General features: G+C 38.1%; 1 protein-coding gene across 3 annotated transcripts in view; it reads right to left on the bottom strand.

The window, feature by feature from the left end:
• The window catches only part of Lrch1 (leucine rich repeats and calponin homology domain containing 1), a 177,677-nt gene that overhangs the window by 18,521 nt on the left and 131,578 nt on the right, over positions 1 to 27,578 (bottom strand). For 2 of the 3 annotated variants that reach the window (XM_074043381.1, XM_074043382.1), the window contains exons 12-18: positions 26,590 to 26,679; positions 26,444 to 26,480; positions 18,580 to 18,633; positions 17,864 to 17,936; positions 8,320 to 8,429; positions 5,259 to 5,396; positions 990 to 1,067 (exon numbers count right to left, since the gene is read on the bottom strand). In XM_074043381.1, the coding sequence (XP_073899482.1) occupies positions 990 to 1,067; positions 5,259 to 5,396; positions 8,320 to 8,429; positions 17,864 to 17,936; positions 18,580 to 18,633; positions 26,444 to 26,480; positions 26,590 to 26,679 (580 nt within the window). Of the gene's footprint in view, positions 1 to 989; positions 1,068 to 5,258; positions 5,397 to 8,319; positions 8,430 to 14,664; positions 14,770 to 17,863; positions 17,937 to 18,579; positions 18,634 to 26,443; positions 26,481 to 26,589; positions 26,680 to 27,578 lie in introns of all 3 variants that reach the window. The other variant, XM_074043380.1, reaches the window with a different exon arrangement.

Raw genomic sequence — 27,578 nt, 5'->3', positions numbered from 1 at the left:
AAAGGAGGAGGAAAGAAAGGAACACAAAGGAAGGGAGAGGGAAAAACCCTCTGGCAATCTCAACAACTGGTGGGCTGAGTACAATGATAGTGAAATGTAATTCCTTCACATAGTCAAAGAGTACCTCATACTAGATTTTGTAAAGGTTGCTTTATCCCTGGGGCATTAAGAAACCTAGAAGCCATAAGAAATATAATTTGTATTTATTTCTGTTTATCATGATGATGGGAAGCTTCTCAATTTATATGGCTCAATTTTTGTGAGTGGATTGGCTCATGTCCCCCTGTGAAATCATTTTTGTTACTAACAGCAATGTGTTTAAAAGCTCAGAATTGCGAATCTGGGGCTGAGGTTGGGAGAGGGAAAATGTAATAAGTTGTACGGTTAGGCTAGGTTCAGAGAATTGCAAATTGCTTCTACAGCAGACTAAAAGAAAATGTAAAATTCAACGAACTCTAATGCAGCATGCCAACACTGTTATTACTATTGCTAACAATAATAAGAAATCTAATATTTTCAGTATCAGTTACTTTGATTCACACACTTAAAACCCAACTACCAAGAATGAAAAGCAACTCAAGGTCTCTGCATAAGAGCTTGGGGTAGGAAACCACCAGCTCCAAGATTCTATCCTGTGGAGCCTAACGGGAGGCTCACCTGAAGCTCTGGCATTTCTGTTCTTAGACAATCTACTTATTCTAATCTAGCTGATTAATTTTTTCAAGCTTGGAAGTTTATACTTACTTCAAAACCTTAAAGAAATCATTTCCCCCTTTTCCTTGGAATTGAACATACTGTGTAAAGCCATTTTGATTTCACTGCAATACAGCAATTTAAATTAAGATTTTGTATAACTCATTCAAGATAATTCCTTAACAAAAGTTGAGAGTGAAAAAGATGCACAAAGCTTAACAGAGATTCAATGGTTCAAACACATATATTAAAGAGATTTACTGAATTGTGGTTATTTGAACTAAGTTTAACTTTACCTCTGGTACTCCTAGTTTTCGGCATGCTTCCAAAAAGTTTTCCACATTTCTTCTGCATTTGGCCATGCTCAGCTTAGGCTATAAATGCAAACATATAGAAGTAATATATTACTAAAATAAATAATTACAAAGAAACATTCATCAGAGATAAAAGATTTAATATTTTGGGTCATATTCTTCCAAACGTTGTATGTGTATATGAGTGTATGCGTGCCAACAGTTAGCTATAAACATATACATATGTATATATGCAGGTATCTAGATTAAGAAGTATACAATGTGTATATACTGGTTATATGTATCCAAAGCTTTCTGCATGCATATGTGAAAGTGTAAATATACCTACACATGTGTGCAGACATACATACACACGGCTTTTATGGGATCATCCTGTTGTGAAGCCTACTTCAGTTCATCTAAAACTACACCACAGACATTACCTTTCCCCAACAATAAGTCTACATCTATATGAAGGGTTTACATTCACCAAGTTAATTACTACCCATCCCTTGCCAAAGGCACAGATTTAATTAGAAAGACACAACAAAGTAAACAGCATTAAAAATAGTGGATGCTCAGGACTTAACAAAAAGCTTCTCATAACTACCATGACCTTCATGACAAATGACCTTGAAGGTGCCGGATGGAAGAAGCAAATTTGATTCTTCACTATTATTTTTGCATGGTAATTTTTAAACACTTTGCAACTAAATTTTAACATTGCACTCTTATTTTCTTTAGAAAGAAAAACAAGGAGCAAGACTGACCCCAATAACCCCTGTCCAGCTATGTTTATATTTACGAGGCATAGCAATCTGTTACTGGTGAGGGAAGTGACAGAGGGGAAATGAGTGACTCTCACTCCATCTTATAAGAGCACAAACCAATCATTAAAATCTAAATTTGCATAGCATTTATTTTAAAAAGAAAAGTAAAAAGATTTCTTTCCCTGTCTTATGAAAAAGAAAAGGCCTGCTGCCATGAGGAACATCTTAGTTTGGAGGCTGAAGTCTCTCCATCTTGGCTAGAGAGGAAGTAGTGCCCTTCAGCAAGGGCCATTAAATACATGGCGAGCAGCCTCTGTGATGGTTTTGCCCACCCTGCACGGCGACATGAAGCTTCATGCAAACAGGAGGAACAGACCTGAGGAAGGTACACAGGGACAACTGAGGAACAGGTTCTAGATGAGGCGGGGGGGGCACCAAGCAGCATTTCACCCCATCGAGTGGTTCTGATCCTTTGGGCCTGTTACCTTCTTTAATCTACATATATGGCTTAGGAGGATCTGTTCTGAAACTCCAACGATGCCCACATCACCCTAAATACTTAGGTCACCCCAGAAGAAGTCACTGGAAAGTAAATCTCAAGCTACATAAAGTTGACTCCCACCTTTGGAAATAAGGGAAGCCTTTCTAAGACTGTTGTCTAGCTTCAGGTAGAAAAGTACTTATGACAAACATAATGATGAGCAATCTTGCCATTGGTCAAAGAATTAAAAACTACACTAATTATACCAATTGGGATTCCAATGGTTTGCATATCAAATTCTCAAATACTGAAGACACTTTTCTGAGGAATAGGCTCTTGGCATACTGACTATCACAGTGATTCTGTCCACCACTTTGCCCTCAGCTTGGCATAAAAAATGAACAATAGTCTTATGCATGAAAAATTAGAATGCTTAATACTAGCAGTAATTCTGGTAGCAAAGGCACTGTCGTCTATGGCTGACAGTGAAGACACAACTGTATTTATTGCTTACTCTGTGCCAGCCATTATACTTGGTGCTAAAGACATACTGTGGAACCCAAAGCACAAACCTCATGGCCACTTAGCTCACTCAAGTGCAGCTGGAAATATCAACAAGTTCAAGGAGATTGTAGTGTAATCTAGGCAGTTCCTAGTGGTGATGGGGTTGGCATAAGGGAAGAAATGTACCCAAGGAAACCCAGTTCTAAGGGGTTCAGAAAGGTTTGCCTGCTGTAAACACTGTGATAGAGGAGAAGTGGGAGCGAGTGCATCCCACCCTGCTGGGGGCAGCACAGGTGGCTACAGTGAGGCTTGCTGTCAACAACAGCTGTGAACACTTACAAGCTAACTGCACTTCTGAACAGAACACAATACAACCACAGAGGCTGAAGTATGCTATAGTTATTAAAATAGGTGTTTAGGAAGAATTTTACTGATATGGGGACTATTTAGGGTTTTATAAGAAAATTTAATTACTAGTGAATAGTACATGTGAGAAGCTCACAATTAAAAACAAATGTATGGAAAATATTGGAAGAAAAAAGGAGAAAAAGTTAGCAGTGGTTGTCTTTGGATGGTATGATAAAAGGTGATTTATTTCTTTTCTGTTTTCCCTTATTTTCTCCAGTCAGGCACTATTCCCCATTATTTTTTTAATTTAAAAAAATATTAAAAAAGAAAACCCATAAGATTTCTTTAAAAGTGTGGTATTTTCCTGAAAAATTAATAAAATATACAAAGCACATAAGGTTCATGATTCATAATTCCCTCTAACACGTGAAATGAGTGTGTGTTCTATTTGGAGAGGAATCCACAGTGTCTCTGGTATCATTTAGGAAATATTAAGTGAGAATTTGGCACACAGCTCAGGCAGTCTGGACCCCCATCTCTAAAAGAATCTGGAAAGTTTCCCACTGGATTACAGGATAGAACTCACTGTCCTACAGGAAAGCTGTGAGGAGGATTTGAAAGAGAAGCCAAACTGGTCTTATTTTCCTGGTGTTTTTGAAGCAAAAGAGTGGTCAAACTTTTGAAAGGAAAAAAGCCCATTCAATATTACAGAAAGGAAACTAACACTGAAATGTGATCTTCGGCTAATTTCCTGATGCTAAGAGAAAAGAAAGTCAGATGAACAGACCTATGTGGAGCCTTCCTAGGGGAAGCGGTAGGGGAAGAGGGCATCACACAAACTCCCATCCAACACAGATTACCTGGTATCTTACGAACACTGTAGCTTGATGTTGAGACTCTATATAAACACAAATGACAGTAATGGCTCACATTTACATGTATGTTCTATGTAACACCTCATGTCATCCTCACAACAACGGGTCCATTGTAAAGAAGAGGAAGACAAGTTGGAGACAGAATGAATATATGATTTGCCCAAAGTCTTATGGCTTTAAGAAGCAGATCTGTAATTTTAATCCTAACTTACATTCTTTGCCTCTAAACTCTTCTACTTCCCCTTAATGCACACCAAAAACCCCCAAGTGGAAATTCTCCCTTCTCTACCTGACCAAACCCTACAAGGGCTTCAAAGACAACAAGCTTATCCCTAATTCCTGCATTCTCACTAGAAGGACTATTAAACTGCCCCTCCTCTGACTGTGCTTTGTGATGTCTAGCACAAGGATTAGAGCTGGTGTTTAGCACAGTGGGAGAGCACTTGCTTAGCAGAGAGGCCCTGGGTTTGATCTCCAGAAACGCACACACACATACATACATATACCTATTTTTAAAATTTAAAAAATATAGGACAAGGATCCCTTGTGCAGGCTGGGTCTCCCTTGCAGGGGAGGTGAGGATTTGGGGGCACTGATGGAGTCCCACTGGTCCTCGCCTTCCCCACTCTCTACAGCGTGTCCCTGAGCACAGTGTGACAGAGCAGCTGTTGAATTTGTGACTGGCTGACTGACCTCTGGCTTGACAGGTTATTAATGATACTTTCCATAGACTGCACATCTCTACAGGACTGTCCTAGTATCTCCCAATGATGAACGTGTAATCCCAGGACTCAGAAGGCTGAGGCAGAAGATTGTGAGTTCAGGGCCATCCTGGGCTACTTAGTGAAACATGGTTCAGAGAAAGTGGTGGTGGAGGTGGGGAGAGAAGTGAGGGAGAGGGAGAGGGAGAGGTAAGAAGAGGAAGAGCAGGAAGAGATTCCATTTAGAAGGAAACTCACCAACCAAAGGGAGCTTTCTGAAAAGACTTCTTAAAATAATCCTATGTGAGAAATGAATCTTTAGGTTCCTATACTCTGAAGTTAGCACCTCAACCAGTAATTTCTTTAAAATCGATGTTAAATAGCTGTCATTTACATATTTACAATTATTCCCTCTTTCTAGTGAAAATATTGCTTAATCAGACCTCTTCCTTTGTTCCTTTCTTCTAGTTCCTTAGGGCCCAAGAGAAAGGACTTGAGGAGGGTCCTAGTGATCGCACTGGTCCCTTAACCAACAACGTCTAAAAACTGTGCTTTACATCAAAGTCAGTTTTCCTTTACAGGCTGTTACTTACAACAGCTGGTGAGGGGACATGGATGCTTGCCACAGACCGTGGGCGGATGTGATTGACCAGGTGGCAGAGCACAACACCATCCATGAGTGCTGCCCCCAAGTCTTCATGAAGAGTGACCTTCAGCCTCATCTCGATGCTCTGTGGGGGAATCAGAAGGAAGCCAGTTGGTACCAACACCGAGACAGCCAAGGGTAAAATATAATGACAAGTATATGAACTGAGGCACTGAAGTCATTTTAGGGGTGAGGATAAGGACACCAAGATAACAGTGATGCTATTTAAATCTTTTCAAACAACATAAAAAATCCCTCTGTATGAAGACAAATTCAGTAGTGTTTCAAGATTTTAACTAGAATGAAAGGAATAATGGAATCACTTCTTGAGTTCAATGTTTCCTCAGCCTTGGCTATAAAAATGTAAAAAGAGAATGAACTGATAAGTGAGAACCAAGAGGCTCAAACGGCTGCATGGGGGAAAAGAGATTAAGGGAGGCTTTCTCTTAGACAATGTTTTAGTTGCAAAATCAATGACTGGCCTTTTCTTAAAAATTAAACTTTAAATTCTGAGCCAATTCTAGATTGATACGCATTTGTAGCAAACAGTAAAGAGAGATTCCATGTACTGGTTGCCTAGTTTCCCAAACGGTAACAATTTAAAACAACCACAATAGTGCCACTGACAAGGTCCAGGTGCACAGCTTTTTCATCCTAAGGGTCTCTCTCACTGCTTTTTTACAACCACATCCACTTCACTCCCACCGAGAACAATTTTCTGTCCTATTCTCCTTCTCTTTTCCTTCTGGAACTCCATGACATGATTTTAGTATATTGTTACCCTCCACAGGCCCCCAAGTTTCTAGTTATTTGTTAAGATGCCAGGTTTTCTTTCCTGCAAACACTTTCATCATTGGTCAGTGAAGCTTTTCTATCATGGCTACTTTAAGATCTTTGTCAGATAATTCTAACATTTGTGCAAGATCAGTGCTGTCATCTATGAATTGCTTTTTCATTTGGTTAGAGATCTTCCCGGTCCTTAATGTGATTAGTGATCATCAACTGAAACCTGCATTTTCTTCATACTATGTGATACAATGCTGGATCTTACTTAAAGTTCCATTCTAGCTGGCTTTTTTTTTTTGGATACTGGTACAGGAAGGGAGAGTCCCATCCAGTAGAATGTTGCCAGATAAATGTAGAAGTGTAGGTTTTTCACTTGGTCTCAGTTGGCCAGGGTGTGGGGGTGAAGTGGACTACCTGCCCAGTCTTCTCATGACTGGGCAGGTAGGTGGGGGAATTCAGACTCTACATTGACCTCCACTGGCACTGTGGGAGCTGACAGGAGTCCTTACTAGTATTGGGGATGAAACCTCTGGCTTCTGCCTTGGCTTCCCTGACACCACCCGAGCAGGGCAAGTCTGGTTTCCTGACAGTTTTTGCTGACATGGCCATGGTGGACCAGTTTGTTTTTTCCAGTGTTTGGCTGAAGTCCAGCATTTACTATCTAAAAATGTTCTGTCTTATTAGACCATTCGTTAACCATTCTTGGTTATCTGGCTAGAGGAAGCTTCAGTGGGGCTTTTTCTTTAAAAAAAGAAATCTGTGTCCAGAATGAAAAATAGGCAAATAGGGTTGCATAAATCTCTTTCAGAACCATCCTGTGTATAGATACCTAAATTAAAAAAAACAAAAACAAAACTCTTTTCAGCTCTAATTTCGTATCATTAAATTAAAACACAAATTATCAATATGACCCAAGTTTATCATACAATTATATCACTCTTTAAGAGGCATATCTTAAGTTCTGGTCTTAATTTCATGTGTCCTGGAAAGTTTACCTTCCAAGTTTACGGCACATCCAAATATTCTGGGAAAATGACAGGTCTAACTTTCCCTTAGTTCTTGTTTAATCAACAACAGTGACTGAAAGTGGGGTAAGAGTTTATTTTTTCAAAAATCCTTTCTTCCAGATGACTTGCTATACATCATGAAGTGTCATCTACAACAACCAACTTGCCTTAATTTAACTTAAGTTAAGTTAATTTGTAGGATTCATTGCTTCTTTGTAGAATTCATTACTATTTGAAACTGTGTATTTATTTGCTCCCTTCTTACTTACTATTTCTTCCCAATAGACTATAGGATTCCTAACAGCAGGGACCCTTCTTCTCCTTCCTATATCCATCACCCAGATGGATATGTCACCACCTAGCATAGTGGTGGTCAAAAAACATTTGTTAGACAAAGATCCCAGTCGCTTTCTTACGCTCTTCCAGGGCACAGCTATGTTGCTTCTCTGTGAATGTGAATGGACTTTGAAACAGCTCATACTGTGCTTCCTTTAATACCTGATTCTGGTGTCTCCTCCCTTGGTGACAGATTCTGGAACTGTTATTTGAACTTCCACATATTCATACACAGTCCTCCTATCTAGACAGAGACCAGAGATACACAAACGCCTCCAGGGTGCCCAACGGGAACTAAAAACTACAGACAGCCCAGACCCTGCCATTACCAAGCTGAAAATCTTTGATGGAGCCGAGGGCAAGACTTCATCTTTAGCAGGAATTCAAATGGTCTGTCTATTGAATGATTAATTTAAAAGCTCTGACCAGGTACAAAGTGAGGGTAACTTTCCTACGTTTAAATTAATGGAATTTTATTACTAAGCCAATAAATGACAGTGCATTATTTTAAAGCATACCAGATAATACTATTGTTTATATGTGCATGTGTGTGTGTGTATGTACTAAGTATTTCTCCTTACACTATTTCATATATTCTTCACAAACCCCTGCAAAGGGAGATCAGAATATTTAGACCATGGATAAAGTGAAACTCAGGGTTGTGAGGTGATTTTCTCAACGTCAAAGAGTCAGTAAGTCACCTAGCTAGATTAGAAACTAGGGATTTAAAATATAAATATATTTAAATATATTTAATATATTTAAATATATTTAAATATATATATATTTAAAATATATATATATATATATATATATATATATAAAACGCTGCTTCAATTCAGAAAATCACTGTTCACTTGGATGCTGTCTCCTGAGTACCTCACGGAGTTGCTCCACCAGCTCTTTTTCTTCTCTCATCTGTTCCATTTTCCTCCGAATTGTAAACTGTGGGTCTATAGATTCCAAATTTCTCTGTGGTCTTAGAAACACTACAACAGAAAGAGAGAAAAGCCTTTACGTATTGCCTTGCACAGGTTGCCATACAGGGATATTCATGCTTACATTAAGCAATTTCTTTATTCATCCTAAATAATTTATTTACGACACACAGAAACAAAGAAATTCTGAGTTCACAGGGCAAGCTGAACTCAAATATTCTGGAGGAAATTATATTTTACATTATTCTTGGTGGTGTGAACTAAGAAGCAATTGAAGTAGTTCCAATCTCTATAATTTAAACCATGTCAAACATGAAGATTTTGTGACTTTTACTTTATCCTGACAACATTTCCTATGGGGCACTTTAGAAACTATTTCAAGGTTTGATTTTTAAAAAATTAAATGTGGGTTACAAATACAATACTTGGAATGAAAGCCTTGCATCCACTCTGTCTAATTAAATATCCTGTGCTTGCCTAACTAAATCAATTTAATCTCAATTTGTCCCCTTACATTTTATTTCTAAGTGAGTTTGAAGATATCTGAATCACATTCTAAGGTCTAGGGAATATTAGAAAGTTGATTCAATCCTTGACTCATAGTTAATAGATAAAGAGGATGGTCTACCGTGCCTTCTGGAACTTCAGAGAGGAGTCAGTCTGTGGCCTGAGCCTTTGCTGGAAGTCAGCCAGGGAAGTCGCAGGCAAAAAAGCCAAAGGCATGTCACAGAAAGGATCTCCTGAAGGCCCACAAAAGCCAAAGCCCACAGGAAGTGAGAACAATTGTTTAAAAATAAAGCCAAGTTCAGCAACAGAAGGACAGAGTGGCCAGGCAAGGAGAGACGAAAAGTTCACAGAGCAAAGGGAAGTGAGGGGAAAGTCTGACAAATTAAGAACCATGGAAGAAACTTGGAGAATGAATTACACTTGGTTTATACTATCCAAAGAAAAACAAAAAAAAATCTACTGATTGAAGCATAGTAATTGGAGGAGAAATGTATTAAAATGTAAAATATAGAAATAATCCACACCTCCTAAAAAAGTCAACCATGGTTACCAAAAAAAGTCAAGGAATGTGGATAGAGCTAGGAAATACACATATATGCCACCAGGGGGAGCCTCAATACCATCTAAATAAAAGTATTGTTTTGTTTTCCTTTGCCTTTTTTTCTGGGGTAATCTTATCTAATACAGCATGTTTAATATTTTCAATATGTTTTTACTGGCAGATTTCATCCTGAATATGGAACTATCAGGAAGTTAAATGAACCACAAGCTTTGGTTTAACAGCACTAAATTCAAGCATCTATGCCTTATTGGAGCTCTATGAGGGCTATTAGGACAATGGAATGGTGTCTGGGTTTTAATTTCCTGTCACTGCTTTTCGTTTTAAATTCCTGTGCATTCTAAAAACACAACATGCACAGTGGAGCATTTGCTTTATGAATATTAAGCAATCAAAAAGTGTTAAAAATTTATTTGAGCTGTAGTTTAACACTCCAAATGCACATACAATTACTGGAAATCATGGCTACATTCATACCAGTTTTCTAAATGTATTAATTATTATAGGATAAAATAATAATAAATGAAGATTTAAAACAAATTCTTCCAGCTCATAATAAATCTACACTTATTTCTGTCTGGGCCAAGACTTCAGGAATTAGTCAGATTTTGTCAATTCCATATCACTGCATTTCAAAAACTTCTTCACTTAATTCAGGGCAATAAAAGTTTAACTTGATGCCAGGCGCTGGTGGCTAGAGACTGAGATCAGGAGGATCATGGTTTGAGGTCAGTCCAGGCAGTTTACAAGACCCCATCTCCAAAATAACCAGAGCAAATGGACTAGAGGTGTGGCTGAAGCAGCAGAGAGCCTGCTTTGCAAGTACAAAACCCTGAGTTCAAACCCTAGTGCCACACACACACACACATACACACGAAAGTTCAACTTGAGGCTATAAGACCATATTTAAAACTAGCCCCATTGGTAGGATGTGCTTTTCAAATCAAATGGACACTGTTCAAATGTAAATAAGAAAAAAGAAGGGGAAAGAGCTGAGTGAGTGAGTATGTGGTGGGGGGCATGCACAAACAGGAAGAAAGGGGGCAGATAATTAAAGATGCAGGAAAAAAGCCCTTCTTAACTGTTTATTTATTATGTATCAAATCAGTAGCATTTAAAACATGGATAGTAAGATTTGCTCTTGTATGCAATTTATTTAGCAGAAGAGACAAATCTCTAAGCACAGCCCAGCAGGGAATAGATGGCTCTACTGAAGCAGAATATCAATTCATCTCTGCAGCTGAATTCTGCTGAACTTTCCGTTATCTCTAGGCTCTCCTTCACTCTCTCTCCATCCTCATCCCTGAGCTGGGAGTCAACTCCATATCCCATGAGTATACAAAATTCTTTATCTGTCTCTCTCACAGCACTTACCCCTTTCTGTATTACAGCATAAATTTATGACTACATTTCTCTCTAGGATTCTGTATGAGATTGTGTTTCTCTTCAGTTTGTACCCTCTATGTGTCCCACAAGGTAGTAAGCAGGACAGCGTAAGTTTGCTGAATGAATACATGAAATGAGCGCTTCAAAAACTCATGGCAAGATCAGTGTATTGAAGAACATCTTGGTAGAAATTACCTTGTCCAAATAATCAGTCATCAAATTTTTTTCTCCCCTGAAAAATCTTCGAAACTTATTTTCCAGGCTTGAATGTGTCAGACTCTAAAATAAAAGTTCCATGAGCACAGAGACTATGCCTGTCTTTTTCATGGGAGTCATGCCTAGAACGTCATAGGCACTACATTATAGATCTAAGAATGCTCATGAGAAACATTTCTGTAATTGTCCTGAGAACATCTTTCAGATAAGTAAAGAAAGCAAGTCCACTGCTCTAAAATTTGCCTGAAATGCAGTCTATCATTTAATTATTACATAAAATTAGTACATGAAATGCACCATTATCTGTCTACATTATTATCCCTTATTACCTAACCTTATCCCAGTGAGAGGAAGTTTCTCTTCTATGGAAGCATGAGGGTTTTTGTTTGGTTTTTGGTGGTACTGGGGTTTGAACTCAGACCTCATGCTTGCTAGACAGGTACTCTACCACTGAGCCACACCTCCATCCTGAAACATGAGGTTTTGAAATTTAGTTCACACCTTCTTGAAGTTCAGAACTTGGACTAGAGTACTGTTTAAGATACACAAATTTGCCGGAGCTATAGTTCAGTGGCAGAACACTTGCCTAGCTAACATCCATGAGGTCCTGGGTTCAATATTCAGCACCGAAAAATAGCAAAAAAAATCAAGGGCAGTGATACATGGCTCTGATAAAATATCACGAGCTTTAGATCCAGGTTAATGTGAGGTGGAAATCTGATGAGCTCATTTATTTAGTTCCTTAAAGCCTACTAGAGCCACATATCACATAAAAAGCAGTTTAAAAAAATCAGTGCTTAGACCAAATAAATTAGCATCTCTGAGTCTGGGACCAGGGGCCCAGGCAATTCCCGTGCAAAACCAGAGCTGAGGTCCACAGAAAAGCCTCTCATGGCCTCAGTTTCTTCATTTTTGTAATGGGTAGAATAAGATCTTGGTGCAAGATTAATACAATAAAAAATTAAAGAAAGCATTTGCAAGCTGATCCAGGACAGGTCCATCCACGTGCTCATTCCTACATGAAGACTGATTTTAAACAAACCAAAAGATTCAAAAGATCAGAAGGGTTTTTAAGCTTCAAAGTGAAGGGAAAAGGAAAGATCGAGTCATGAGGGGCACGAGAGCAAGGTAAGGAGCAGAAAGTAAGTTTTTAGGTGAAGATCAGAGATAAAGCCGCGTCAGCCAATGCCAGAGGCAGACAGACCTACAGATGAACCTCTACCCTGTCTTTTCTCCCTCCCAGGAGATAGATCTTCTAGCCTGTGGGCCACTTTAAACTTTCTTTGAAAAACACTTTATAGAGACAATGCTGAAATTAAGATGAATAGATTTGGAATGAAATATTGGAAAAAATTTAAATAAATGAGCAACTTTTTTATTAAAATAAAGCAGTGAGCAAGAAACAAGAAGTCCAAGTTTGCCAAAATTTAATAACTTAAAGTTACATTATATTAGGTTGAGCTGGTAATAAGATTCCACTTCATTACAAAGATTGAGACAGACACAGATATGGAGTAGTGAGGAAAATAAGAGAAAACCACACCAATGTGGTAATCTGCTTTGAAATGCCAAGAGAGCCAGATGAGTAGAACATTCTTAGAAGGAAGCATTTAGGATAACTTAAAAACTAGGCTGCATTTCTCACGCCACATTTGCTGATCGACTGGGCACCGTGCAATGCACCTCCTTTAATTTCAAAACTGCATTAGGAAATCCATCCAAATCACAAGGCAAAGTTTAGCACAAAGAGAATGACAGTGTGCATGGAAGATCAGATCTGGAAGCCTGCAAAGAATATTTGTGCATGGAAAATTCTCTCCTGCCCAGGGCATATTAGAGACAATTTGCAAACAGCAAAAAATGACAACTATCGAACATCTGATATGATTGACCTAGCCAGATGAAGACTAAAAACGATTCTTTTATGATTACTGTTCTACTGTGTAAGAGGTACACATGAATTCCTAGAATGTTCACTCATAGAAAAACAGCAAGTAATGAATGCAAAGTTATTTTATTTTTAGAAAGATTTTTCACAACGATTGTCTGCTGTGGAGACCTCAGCATTTTTAAGAAAAAGAAGGCAGCCTAGCAAACAAGATCCTCAATAAACATCTGACAATGCATACAAATTTGTCTGAGAGGAGAAGCTCAGGAGTTAGGAGCCCTGGGTGTAGTCCCACCTTTCCCCTACCTAAGAGTGAGACCCACCTCACCTCTCTGGTTTTAGGACAGAAATTCTACTGCTACATAAGATGTCTAAATCTTTCCCAGCTTTAAAAAAAGCTGGTTTCAGATATCATTTCTAAGGAAATACCAAATCACACATAAATCTTTTATACAAGGCTTTATTTCCTTTAAACAAGATCACACCCATAAATAGTCATGCCTTCTGAAAAACAAAAATTCCTTCCTTCATTTTTGTTTATATTTTTATTTTTAAATAAAGGAGCAGTTTACCAAGAAAGCTTCCATTTAGCTCTCTTCAACTTCTGGAATTTAAAACAGAGTGATATGAGGAGGGACTTTTATTTCATGATTGTTGTTTTTTTGATTACTCTTATTTTCAGTTAAAAACATTCGCCATCTTTGAAACAGTAATATTCCCTTTATAACTGATTTGCCAGAGTATACATGATCCGTCTACATAAGGAAATGGCAAAAGCATTTTTGGTTAACTTTTAACCAGAGTTAAAAGCAAGCATTTTAATACATATTTTCTAAGTATTACATGTAACACACTTAGATGTTAAAAAGTAGCATTAGGAAATCTATCTTTCTATTGTGTTTGCATCATGGTTATGTCTCATGTCTTGCTTGCTTCTTCACTGATTACATTCCATGTCAATCAACATTACTTCTATCACTCTGTATTTCTGAGTAAAATGTTTAAGATTTGAACTAGCATTAGACTACAACAGAAACTCAGCTACATGTGGTATGTAGATCTAAATAATTTTATTTATTTGGCTTTCCTCTCTTGAACTATTTAAGATAGCTCATGGCACAAAATTAAGATATTCACATTAATCTAACTGGATATCCTCATTTTTTAAATTTATACATATGATTTTCATACTTTCTTGGATATAATATAGATGAACTGATATTAAGTTATCAAAAGTCAAAATGTGCAAATAATGTGAAAAAAGGAAGGTAAGTGATTTCATTTTTAGAAAGTTTTCAATGCTAACATTATTTTCAGTGCAACATTCTAGGATCAGTCAAGGTATCTTTTAATTACCTTAAAAATCTCATGTGGTAAGCATAGATAATAAAATGTCAGACTCTTAAAGCATTAATACAGGTTTATAGAGCAAGCAGAGAATCCAAAAGTGCAAACCCCAAACAAGTAAAAATATTTTTTTAAATCCAAGGAGAAACAGGCAGAGAAGAAAGCTGCAAAATTCTCCCCAAATTCTGAACACTTAACCCAATTAAACTGTGGTATGACAGCTCTTAGAGCAATTCCCATGCATTCTTCTGGAGTCCCTTTCAGGCTTGCACAGTACAAACATGCAGGTGAATGCACTCTATCCTCTGCACACACAAAAGAATGCTTGGTATATCACTGGCTTATTAAAAAGAACAATGAAGAAGAGGTACAAAGCCACCTACCATTGTCACTGTCTCCTGCAGATGGAACACTGTAGCTAGAGTTGTCCCATGTTTGTGCCTGTGTAAGTTTGTTGAAGGAGATAGGAGGGAGAATGAGGGCTGGGTCTGCAGGAGAGCGAGAGAGCCAGGCCACGTACAGTTGCACAAGGACCAGGGAAAACGAAAGGGGCCGCAGCATTTCACAAATGGCAAAAGGTTTGTATGGAAATGGAGTGATTCATTTACATGGGATTTAATTTCAAATGTGCAATATAGGAGGAGAATGACAGATGGCGCATGGAATAAAAAGAATGACAAAAACTGAGTGTTAGTACTCATCAGTCATGTACTCTGCATGCAGTTAATATTGTTTATCTTTACAGTTCCGCAAGCCTGCAGACTTAGAGTACTAACGGTCGTGTCAGTGGGAAGAAAGGATACCCACAGGTTATCCAGATTAAAAAGCAAAAGACTTCCCTGATACCTTTCTGAAATACTTTCTAAACAACTCACCATCTTAGCGAATACAATTACACAATTTACACAAAAATTTGGTCACATAGGATGAAGCTTAACAGGCTAGCAATACATCTATTGTTTAGAAATAAAACTACTATAGAAGCATTACTGACAATTAATACATCTTTTCCAGGGCAAAGTAGAATTCCTTTTTAAAGACACCTGCAAGTTTCATGCTTTAATAAGAGATGAATCACCCTAATTCTTCCTCAACCTTGATACGCTTCTCAATCCAGTTTTCAATGCTGATCAGTAAACCACAAACCAAATTTGAATATCCAGCCAAGTCTATTTAACAATAAAACCAACTAACCAGTAGATAGATGCCAATCTCTAAAGCATCCGAGTTGGTCATTTATGAAATTAGATAACATGTCTTATCTTTGTACTTAATATCTATTAGAAATTTCAAATTTATTTAGGATACTTTTATCTAGGAAGTATCTATCTAAGTTTAATTTATTAATCTACCTAATTTAATTGCTGGACATAAGGCAGGTCCAGCAAAATTAATGGGCCTAGGAATAAATATTTGGATACATGCTCTCTCTTTCTTTGGGAGGAAAACACAGAGGAGAAAAATAATACTTTTGAAGAAAACAGTTGGTCTATTTTAAGAAAGTAAATTTTTTATTCCCACTTGTTTTTATTCATAACACAGAACTTACATAGACTCATATATTAAAAATAAAAATTAGGGCTGGGGGACGTAGCTCAATGGTAGAGTGCTTTGCCTAGCATGAGCACAGCCCTGGATTTGATCCCCAGCACAAGAAACAAAACAAATAAAAATTAATTGGCTTCAAGAATTCCAAAGCTACTCAATCAAAAATGGTTTCTATCTTTTTAATCACATGATTTCCAATTAAATTTGCCACACATACTATTTTATTAAAATATGAAAACTACATACTGCAACATTTAAAAAATTACTAAATAAAAATTAAAGCCCCAATACATAATGCTAGTTTTATAAAGTTCCAATATGTCACATGAGAGTCCTTGACATTTAATATTATTTTCTAAATTCTACAGAACTTTCAGCAACTACAATAGTTTCCACACTGGCTCATCAAGCAATCCAAGATGGAAACTTGGAGAGGAAATGATCTTTGTTTTCTGCTCTCCAAAATAAGCTCTCCATTTATTTCTTGTCACTACAAAGAATATGAAATGCATTACAGGACAAGTACAATGTTATCGCTAACTTTGGTAAGTCAAGGTTAGACGCTACAAAAGGAGTTTAGAAGTCAACAGAACAATTCTATACTTGAACTGCAAGACCACACATTCAAAAGACAATAATCTTATTCTTCGAGACCCATTCAACTTTGCATTTGCTCAATTATGAAATATTTAAAAACTGTAGAATTGCCTAGAAGGAGTAAGAGAAGTTTGTGGCTCATACTGAGGTCCTCAGTGTGTAGAGAAAAGTTTCCTGTGGTCCTCACTGAAGGCACAGAGGACATAACCCTGGACTCACCTCCATTCCTGCAGGACATACCTCAAATCATGCTAGTGGAAGCCTGGTCCATATCTGGTCATGTACACTTAAGTTTCATATATAAGGCCAGCATTTCAGTCTTATTTAAGGTACAGTTTTACTCTCTCTAACGCATCCACTAGGGTTGGGCATATAGTGGTAGAGAGCTTGCATAGCATGTGCGAGGGCCTGCATTCCATCCCCAGCACCACAAAAAAAAACCAAACGCAAAAGCAAATCACACACAAATCTGTGTAACACAAGAGGCATTTTCTCAAGTGGATTTTCTCTAACAGCCCATTGACACTGCCAGGAAACCATTTCACCTGGCCACATACTGCCCATCAATCAACTTGCTCCAAGAACAAAAACATTTCCTTTATTAATGAATCATCTTTGCTTTTCCCATGGATACCATTTTTCAAACCAGACACATGTATAACTTCTACTGTTTTCAAAATTCTTTTCTGGAAAACCTGAGAACATCTGAGTTCTTTACCAACTTTTGCTTCTAAGTGTCTGTGCTTAAAATTCACATCAGTGGTGAACACACCAAAGAAATAAAAATAGTACAACAAAGATCCTAAAAGAAGGCAAATAGCACTAAAACTATAAATAACTGGAGAAAGAAGAAGAAACACATTTTCCTACTCAGAGTCCTTTTTAAAATCAATAGTTATTTTGTATATTGTTATAATTTAGTTTGATGAATATAACAAATGAAAATCTAGTAGATCAAAAAGTAGTGCTTGCCCAAATGTATTTTTTTTATTACTCCTGACCACTCAGGTAAGCCTACAAATGATGACTTGTTACATGAGGAAATACATAGAGCCTACCATGCTCAGAAATCAACTGGGAATGTCTCAGGAAGAAGTCCCTCTCCCCAGCTGCTCTTTAACTTACTGGTGTAAAGGGGAGCTATTTTATCTTCCTTGGGTAAGAAAGTTCACTATTTCTTCCCCTTTTACTAGCTCCTATTACTGCTTTTCCTTTCTCTGATTCAAAGAAGGAAAGCCATCCATTATGGCTTGCATGAACTGAACAGCTGGTTTCCAAAAATCTCAGACTTCCCCAAGGTATAGCACAGATCTGATGACAGGATTGCAACCTGCAGAATCCACAATGGTCACGTTAATCATATATATATATGTTTAAAAGCATAATGAGAAACCACTGTGTTATTTAGTGTGAGGATGGACTGAGGTTTTAGCATACCTGATCGAGGCTTCAGGCCAAATGGAGCTGGGCAGTTTGTGGTAGGAGAGATAGCAGGGGAATTCTCTCTTATCTGTCAGGTTAGAAGGAAAGAATATTAGGGAAAAAAACTGAAGAAAGTATGGATGCTTCTCTGTGGTCAAGGATTATCATAAAACTACTTCCTGATTGTACTTGCTGCTATGTGATGAAGTCCTGGCTAAAACATTACTGTGCAAACTCTTTAGGTGTAGTAATCATCAGAACATTGCAGGGTTACTCACTCATTTTTTATTTGCTCATCATAAATACATTGTACATCACATGAAGCCGGAACTCCATTTCTCCTTCAGCATAGTTGTGTGTCTGTTTGTGTGTGCACACACATCCCAAAGAGGGCACATCAAGCAAGGACTGTGATAACACTGTTAACCCCGAGCAGATGTCTCTGCACATCTACAGATAAACCTCATGATGACTTTCTAAACGTTGTCTGTCTGAGTGAGTTTCATTCTGTTTTCTATAAAGATGTCTCATTTTTAAAGCATACTTCTTACAAAACTGATGTAGTTATGAACAGGGTCAGAGAATGACAGTGAGTGGCAACTAAGGAGAATCCCCAGGGACTCTCCCACTAACTCATTAATCACAGCATTATATTATCTATTTCTATAACAGATGTTCCAATTCAGTCTTCATGGAAGTCCTTACCTTCCGTTAATCTTCAGAAAACTTACCTCGTTTGGAGAATACTGGCTCCCATTACTCTGAAATGTAAGATCATTTTGTACCTTAAGGAAGAGAAAAATACATGGTATGGTAGACTGAAAAAGATGAGGCCACATTTGTGTCTTCCTTAATTCCCATCATATCCCTAGCCAAGAAGCACACAATTGAATACACTTTGAATTCATTATTGTGTTAAGCAGCTAAGTAGATTATACTTCATTTTCTAAAAATATGCAGCTATATGACAGAAAAATACATCTGAAGTATCATACACAAATTAAGATAAGGCTTTTCCCAGCATAAAAAGTTCACTCCCAAGGACCCATGAGGTAGGTTACCAACTTGCCTATTGATTCCCATACCCATTTTAATTATGAGTTTTCAAGAATGGTGCAAGGACATCTTCCCAAAATATGCAGAATCACATTGGGAGCCTTAAATTGCCTGGACCCCAGATTACCTGGGCAAATCTCATGTGGTCAGTTCAAAATCAGTTTTCTTTGGTCATCACTAGATAAGAAAAAAACTATGCAAACTGTGAAGGATTTATGGTTGGCCATCGTTTCCAGCAGAAATCACTGGGTAGGTGGTGGTATCACTGAATACCACTGAGCACACAGAAACAGTTCAAGAGGAAGTTGAGAGTTTCAGCTTAGTCACGTAGAGAATGTCAAACTATAGGAAATGGAGATAGAATTTGAATCCTACAAAGAAGGGAAGGGATTGGGAACATGAGCTATACCTTTGGAAGTCATTATTATGTACGGGCTGTCTGAGTTCATGTGGACAGATGTTCCAGAAGGTGAGGAACAATGGCTGTTCCTAGAAAACCGGTCCGAAAGGGCCACACAGAGACAAGGGTCCCCCAAGGGCACACTCTAGCTTATTTTCAGACCTGCTTTCTTTCTATGGTGATCAAGAACCCCATGGGCTTGCCCTAATAAAAGATCTGGTGACTGCTAGTATAAGCATCTTCACAGACACCACCACTTAATATAATTTTTAGATGTGCATTCTAATCATTGTTGAAAAATGCTACTGAAAATATTCCCAACTTTGACACAAATCCAAGGGAAAACATATTTTTAGAGTAAAATGTTATTTGTGTCCCTATCCAATTAGAGGTTTGTGAAAATTGTGAACAAGGAGCATCTGTTTTAATTCATCCTACAAGCAACTCCTTCCTCTACTTTTTTCTATTTTCCCCTCAATAACCTCCCCCATTAGGTATGATTTATCGAATGAGCAGGCAATTTGCATTTTTCCTTCAATGGATGCCAATGATATTCAAATGATGTAGACCATCTTTGAAAGTATGTTTAAGGCACATAAAGTGACAAATTATCAATTGCAAAGTGCTCCATGATCTTGGCCTCCCGGCTCTGCCTGATTCACACATTGTGCTAGTTCTACCCCACACAGCAGTCTCCTGACTGCAAGTCAAAATCCAAGCCAGCTTAAAAATTTAAGTATACTCCTCTCTCCTTAAACTCTCTATTCCTTTCCAGTCTCCCAGAGTACAGAAAACAGACTCAAGACGGCAGATCATCTCCTATTATTCTCTAAATTTTTTTCCATTTATAAACTACAATTTTAAAACTCCTTAAAAATGAAGACCATATCAAATCCTTCACATTCTAGCCCTCTATATCAAAGAGAGCTGAACCCAGCTCAGGTACTCAATAGATGCTGGCAAAGCCAAGCACACTATGCTACCTTCTTTCTGGATGATGTGGAAGAGAGAACATAAAAATAACCAAGTCATAAATGAGGGTCACATTCTGCAGAAGCATGGCCCCTGGCTTCCAGAACTTACTAGTTTCTTTTCTTTACCTTCTTCTTCTTACTTTATGTACCAAAGTCAGCTATTGTTTCCTTTCACGATCATGGAGACATTGTATGTCAAAGTCAGAGAACTGCCCCGAGATGGTAGACAAAGAGTCAGCATTCCTTACACCAAACATGAGTCCTCATTCAACCAAAGCAGAAAAAGAGACTTCATACGACATTGTAAGACGAGTGGAAATGGAATCCAGGGAGGTTTTTGTGTCTCCCTGGTGCTCCTACAATCCCGAACGCAGGCGTGTCCTTTGTTTTTGTTTTTGTTGAGACAGGGTCTCTCTATGTAGCCCAGGCTGGCCTCAAACTCTGGATCCTCCTAAGAGCTGGGATTACAGGTATGCACCATCATGTCTGTCCAGGTATATTCCTTTTCACAACTCCGTAAGAGTGAAAACTCAAGGACAGTTTAAGTAGCATTAATACTTAACTGCCTGGTGCATTTGTTCAGGACAGTAATATAACCTGCTTGGTCAAGAGCAGGAAATTCGTGCTGGAGAAAGTATGCAGTGACCTGCTTGGAGGCCCACATGGCACAGAGTACTGGGTCTTTTTCAGAGCTGTAGATCAACATTCACTGCTTTAACAGCTGGTAGATGGAACGGATTCATCATTACAGGGAAGCTGAGTGACCGCACTGCCTGAATGATTGACATATTGCTTGGAAGTCAGATTTCCTCCTTTAAGAGGTCACTAGGCTTTTCCATCTAATGTAACGTAATGGTGGCAAGCATGGGTAGACTTCAGAAAAATCCCAAAAGCTTTGTGAGCACTGGAAGAATATTGGAGGAGTTGCCCTATACTTAAGTACAAGAAAGTGCATTTAGTGAAGGATAATAAACACTTTACCTACATGATGGAGTATTCTCAGTTACTGTATCAGTTAATAACTACAGGTCTATACACTAGATGAGCAGGACACTGAAATTCTGCTGACCAAAGCCCATTCCTTAACATCTACTTCCTACCTCTTTCCTTCCCTTCTTCTGGAAGGGAACTGGGCACAGTCTATAAGTAGAATATATTCATTCCCTGATCCTTCCATACCCATCCACATTCCTGGGAGCATTGCTCACGTACGTATTTTGGCCTCTCTCTTTCTGCCAAGACTAGCTTTTAAAAAAAGATTTGATACAATCAGACCTCACTAGGTTTGTAAGCATGACCAGCCTGAGCATTACCACTAGTCCATGGCACAGAGGGGCAACACACCACAGTGGGAAAGCAGGGCGTAGTCATGTACCACGTTAAGTGACCAATCTGTTCTCTGACTTTCTTGAACTTCATACCCTGCCTCTGTAAGTAGAGCATAACTCCTATCTTGCACTAATAAAGCTGCCAAGTGTAAGACCTTGGTGGTCTTCACCAACTGCTTCCTCAGAGACACACAATGAGTATTTACTAAAGGAATGAAAATACAGACAGTCCTGACTTACAATGGTTTGATTTATGACTTTTCAACTTCACTTTGGTGTAAAAGTGTACACATCTAACCATTCGGCTTTTTACTTTCAGTATAGCATCCAATAAATTATATGAGCTAGTTGCTATTTTATTATAAAATAGGGTTTATGTTAGATGATTTTTCCCAACTGCAAGCTAATGTAAGTGTTGTGAGCAGGTTTGCGGTAGGCTAGACTAAGCTAGGACGCTCAGTAGGTTAGGTGCATTTGATGCATTTTTGACTTAATGATGGGTTTAGTGGGAACACACCCTGTTGAAAGCTGAGCAGCGCAGCTGTAAAACGCAAAGCACTTGGTCTGGCATCTAGCAAAGCCTCTTTTTGTTGTTGTTGTTCATCAGGAATATGTGCATTTTAATAGGAGATAAAATTATTGCAATGACTGTCCAATTGTACGTAAGAAATGGAATAGAGCTATCTTTTTCCTACAACTTTTGTGTGTTTCTGGCACTCCTGAAATAATGTACATAGGTGGTCATTTATTTTACTAAAGGTCTGCAGCAGGATACTAAGACGGTCCTGAAGTATGTCTTCATAGACTGCTCATTAGTTCCATAAGCTAAACAAAACCGTCATTATACAGTAGAGAAATGGGACTACACCTTAACCAGGTGGTCAAACTAAACATCACCAATGAGAGACAGATAGGACATAGTGTGTCCACAAATGTGACACCCTGGAAAGGGCACATACCATGCCCTGGGCAGTATTGCAAGTAAGAGTACAAAACTTCAACCTAGTCATAAGGAGATGTCAGATAAACACCAAAAGAAGGACAGTCCATTCAAAAGGGAAGGCCCATTTTCTTCTAAATTTCAAGGTCATAAAATAAAAAAGGTTTTTGTAAATGTTCTAAAGTAAGGTGAAAATAAATATCTGACAACTGAATGCAATTCCCGTCACTAGATTGGATCCCACACTGGAAGGAACAAAGCTCTGAAGAGTATCTTAGATCAGCTGATAAATCTAGGTAGATTCGATGAAAATAGGTTAATGTAAGTTTATGAAGTTGATAACTGAAATGTAGTTATGTAATGTAAAATCCCCATTCTTAAAAAATAGGGAGCCAGACTCCACTGGCTCATGCAATGGACTATCTACTCAGGAGGCAGAGATCAGGAAGATTGTGGTTTGAAGCCAGTCCTGAAAAACAGTTTGGGGGCTTGTCTTTGACAAAGGAGCTAAAAATATACGATGGAGAAATAGCAGCCTCTTCAACAAAAACTGCTGGGAAAACTGGTTAGCAGTCTGCGAAAAACTGTAACTAGATCCATGTATATCACCCTATACTAAGATTAACTCAAAATGGATCAAGGATCTTAATATCAGACCACAAACTCTAAAGTTGATACAGGAAAGAGTAGGAAATACTCTGGAGTTAGTAGGTATAGGTAAGAACTTTCTCAACGAAACCCCAGCAGCACAGCAACTAAGAGATAGCATAGATAAATGGGACTTCATAAAACTAAAAAGCTTCTGCTCAACAAAATAAATGGTCTCTAAACTGAAGAGACCACCCACAGAGTGGGAGAAAATATTTGCCAGCTATACATCAGACAAAGGACTGATAACCAGAATATATAGGGAACTTAAAAAACTAAATTCTCCCAAAACTAATGAACCAGTAAAGAAATGGGCAAGTGAACTAAATAGAACTTTCTCAAAAGAAGAAATTCAAATGGCCAAAAAGCACATGAAAAAATGCTCACCATCTCTAGCAATAAAGGAAATGCAAATTAAAACCACACTAAGATTCCACCTCACCCCTGTTAGAATAGCCATCATTAGCAACACCACCAACAACAGGTGTTGGCGAGGATGCGTGGAAAAACGAACCCTCTTACACTGTTGGTGGGAATGTAGACTAGTACAACAACTCTGGAAAAAAATTTGGAGGCTACTTAAAAAGCTAGACATTGATCTACCATTTGATCCAGCAATACCACTCTTGGGGATATACCCAAAAGACTGTGACACAGGTTACTCCAGAGGCAACTGCACACCCATGTTTATTGCGGCACTATTCACAATAGCCAAGTTATGGAAACAGCCAAGATGCCCCACCACTGACGAATGGATTAAGAAAATGTGGTATCTATACACAATGGAATTTTATGCAGCCATGAAGAAGAACGAAATGTTATCATTCGCTGGTAAATGGATGGAACTGGAGAACATCATTCTGAGTGAGGTTAGCCTGGCCCAAAAGACCAAAAATCGTATGTTCTCCCTCATATGTGGACATTAGATCAAGGGCAAACACAACAAGGGGATTGGACTTTGAGCACATGATAAAAGCTTTAGCATACAAGGGAGGGGTGAGGATAGGTAAGACACCTAAAAAATTAGTTAGCATTTGTTGCCCTTAACGCAGAAAAACTAAAGCAGATACCTTAAAAGCAACTGAGGCCAATAGGAAAAGGGGACCAGGAACTAGAGAAAAGGTAAGATCAAAAAGAATTAACCTAGAAGGTAACACCCACGCACAGGAAATCAATGAGAGTCAATGCCCTGTATAGCTATCCTTATCTCAACCAGCAAAAACCCTTGTTCCTTCCTATTATTGCTTATACTCTCTCTACAACAAAATTAGAAATAAGGGCAAAATAGTTTCTGCTGGGTATTGAGGGGTTGGGGGTGAGAGGGAGGGAGCAGAGTGGGTGGTAAGGGAGGGGGTGGGGGCAGGGGGGAGAAATGACCCAAGCCTTGTATGCACATATGAATAATAAAAAAAATAGTTTGGGGGACCCTATCTCAAAAAAAAAGAAAAAAAACCCTATCACAAAAAAAGGGCTGGCAGAGTGGCTCAAGGTATAGGCCCCAAGTTCAAACCCCAGTACCACAAAAAAAAGGGATGTGTGTGTGTGTGTGTGTGTGTGTGTGTGTGTGTGTGTGTAAGAGAGAGAGAAAGAGAGAAAATAAAATACAGTAAATGTTCATACAGGTTGAGTATCCCTTAACCAAAATGTTTGGGACCAGAAGTGGTTTGAATTTCAGATAGTATTGGATTTTGGAATATCTGCATATCTATAATGAAATATCTCTCAAATGGGACCCTGTTCTAAACATGAAATTCACTTGTGCTTCAGATACATTGTACACACATTGTCTAAAGGTAATTTTAAACAATATTTTTAGCACATTGCATTTTGACTGTCACCCATCACATGAAGACAGCTGTGGAATTTTCCACTATGACATCATGTTGGTGTTTAAAAAGTTTCAGATTTTAGAAAACTTTGGATTTTCAGATTAGAGATGCTCAACCCATAACTGGTAAATCTGAGTATAAGACTGTATTTTTCACAACTGTTTATAAAACCTTGTAATTTATTTTTGCAATCTTTTATAAGGTTAAAATTATTTCTGAATAAGAAGCTAAAACAACAACAAAAAAAATGAGTCTGCAGAGACCACAATAAATCTCAGATGAAGAGCTCGAGGAAATGAGCCCAGGGAGCCTGCAAATGAAAGGCTTCCTGGTGTTCCTTACTGGGCAATTGAGAAACACCTCCACCCAGGGCAGGGGTGGTACCATGATTCTGTCTAATGACCACACCAATAGCAATAACAGAATAGTACAACAGCTAGAATTTAAGTACCCTGTGTTGTGAAACCCTTCTAGAATCATCTGATTTGAGCTTTACAATAATTATTATTATGATCTCAATTTACTGAAGATGAAGGTCAAGTTTAGAGAAGTTAATTAACTTGCCCAGAGTTAGCAAGTCTTTGGGATGGGGTTGGTACCTAACATAATTTCTAGTCCCTGCATTTAACAATGCAGTGATACTCTCTGTGAAGATGGCTTTTCCTTTTTCAGTTCTTTTTTCCTTATTTCTTTAACACAGAGACTTAGTTAAGTGTGTGACTACTTTACTACTTACACTTCAGGGGACATAAATGGGTTTGTACCCAATCTCAATACCTAAATTAGCCATCTTAAACCCATTCAGTAAGAAGGGATGAAACAGATTATAACACATGTACCTTCTAGATCACCAGCTCAAACTGATCTCTCCATGACTGGGTAACTAATCTTTCTTTGGGATATGTCAGGCACATCTCTAGTTTTATGTCAAGACTGCTCCCTCTACAGCCACCCAAATTTTATCCCATGTAACTCTACCTAACCTACTCTTAACCCATCCCCAAACATCCCCACCAGTTTCTCTTATACTATTCTTTTGATCTTCCTAGATATCCCTTCAGGTCTTTCCTAGTTCATTTTCACTTGACCACACTTCTTTCTTGGATCTAAACTCTGGACTAATGGGCCTCCTTTACTGTTTCTGACACAGAGGAGGTTCCTTATGTATTTTAGCAGCCATTGCTTGACTCTGCAACACTATCCTGCAGAGGATAGTGCAGGTTGTTAAGACAACCTCATAGAAATAGCCAACTCTCACCTTTCATGGAAGGTAAAAAGCAGAACTAAAGACAATAAAAGGATGAAAAAGTGGAAAGATGTGTCTTGAAGATTACCGGCCTTTCTCACAATGCTTTTTCCCCTGACAAACCTGTTTACAGAATATAGCAGTGAGTATTCTGCGGCAGAAGTCTGGCCTTACCTCACACACCGGAGATGTCTCCAACTGTATTTGACCACTGTAGCAACAAAGAAAGAAAGAAAAAAAGACATGCATAGGAATTTATAGCACAAATATTTCAATGTAAAAAAGAGAAAATATACTGAGTTATAAAAAGGCAAACGTACTTTAGTGCAGAATCTGGTAATTCTAAAGTGTCTGCTGATTCTATAGGATACAGATTTAAAATGCTTCTCTCTGTAATGTCTGTGCTTAGTCTAAGGAAGAGAGAAAAAGATGTCAATTTACTAAACTTTTACTTTTTATAAATTCTATCAGTCATATTTACCTTAAAAGTTTAATATATTGAAAAGTGATGCTTATCGTTAGGATTATGTAAGGATTTATGACAGAAATTTCAAACAGCAGGATATTTTCTTACTATTTAACAAAATACAATTTTTCATCTACTTTTGGCACTAAAATCCAACTTATTTACAATATAATATGATTTTGGATAAATTTTGGATAAAATCATGATTTTAAGGCAAACCTTAAAACTTAATCCTATAGTCAGCAGCTTAACTTTAAAAAGAAAAAACACATGGCTCTATGAAATATCAGATAAAGGAAAAACCCAATGTGAATATAAACTCTTCTATTGCTACTATTCAAGCAGCTAAAATTAAACAACCTCTTGAAGTGCACTCTTTCTCTCAGAAGCAAAACCATGGCTCTTCCTTTACCATATTACACTGCCCTCAGAAATATTAGAAAATAAGACTATAGTGTAGTAATTATTTCAAGATAAAGAACAAATATGTGAAGTAGCCAAAGTAGTGGATTATTTTAGGGAAGAAATGAAATCTACATAAAGTTTTCCAACATAATTTATTTTCAAAACAGCACTGATATTACTCAGGGATGTTCTCAGACTGGAGGAGTGACTCAAGTGGTAGAATTCCTGCTTATAAGAGTGAAACCCTGTGTTCAAACCCAAGTCCCACCAAAACAGAGATACTATTCAGGGATGTTCTCTTACACTCCTACCATCCCAACCCATCCAATTCATTGCCTTAGACATTTCAGAGCTGGGGAGGAATTTAGAGCTCCTTGTTTCAACCCATTTCCCAACAAAGAAGAAACTGAGGCCAGGAACACAGAGCACTTATCAGGA

Source organism: Castor canadensis, chromosome 10 (assembly GCF_047511655.1).
Source record: "Castor canadensis chromosome 10, mCasCan1.hap1v2, whole genome shotgun sequence".
Taxonomy (NCBI): Eukaryota; Metazoa; Chordata; class Mammalia; order Rodentia; family Castoridae; genus Castor; species Castor canadensis.
Note: the sequence above shows the minus strand (reverse complement) of the source record. Positions and strands in the feature narration are given on the sequence as shown.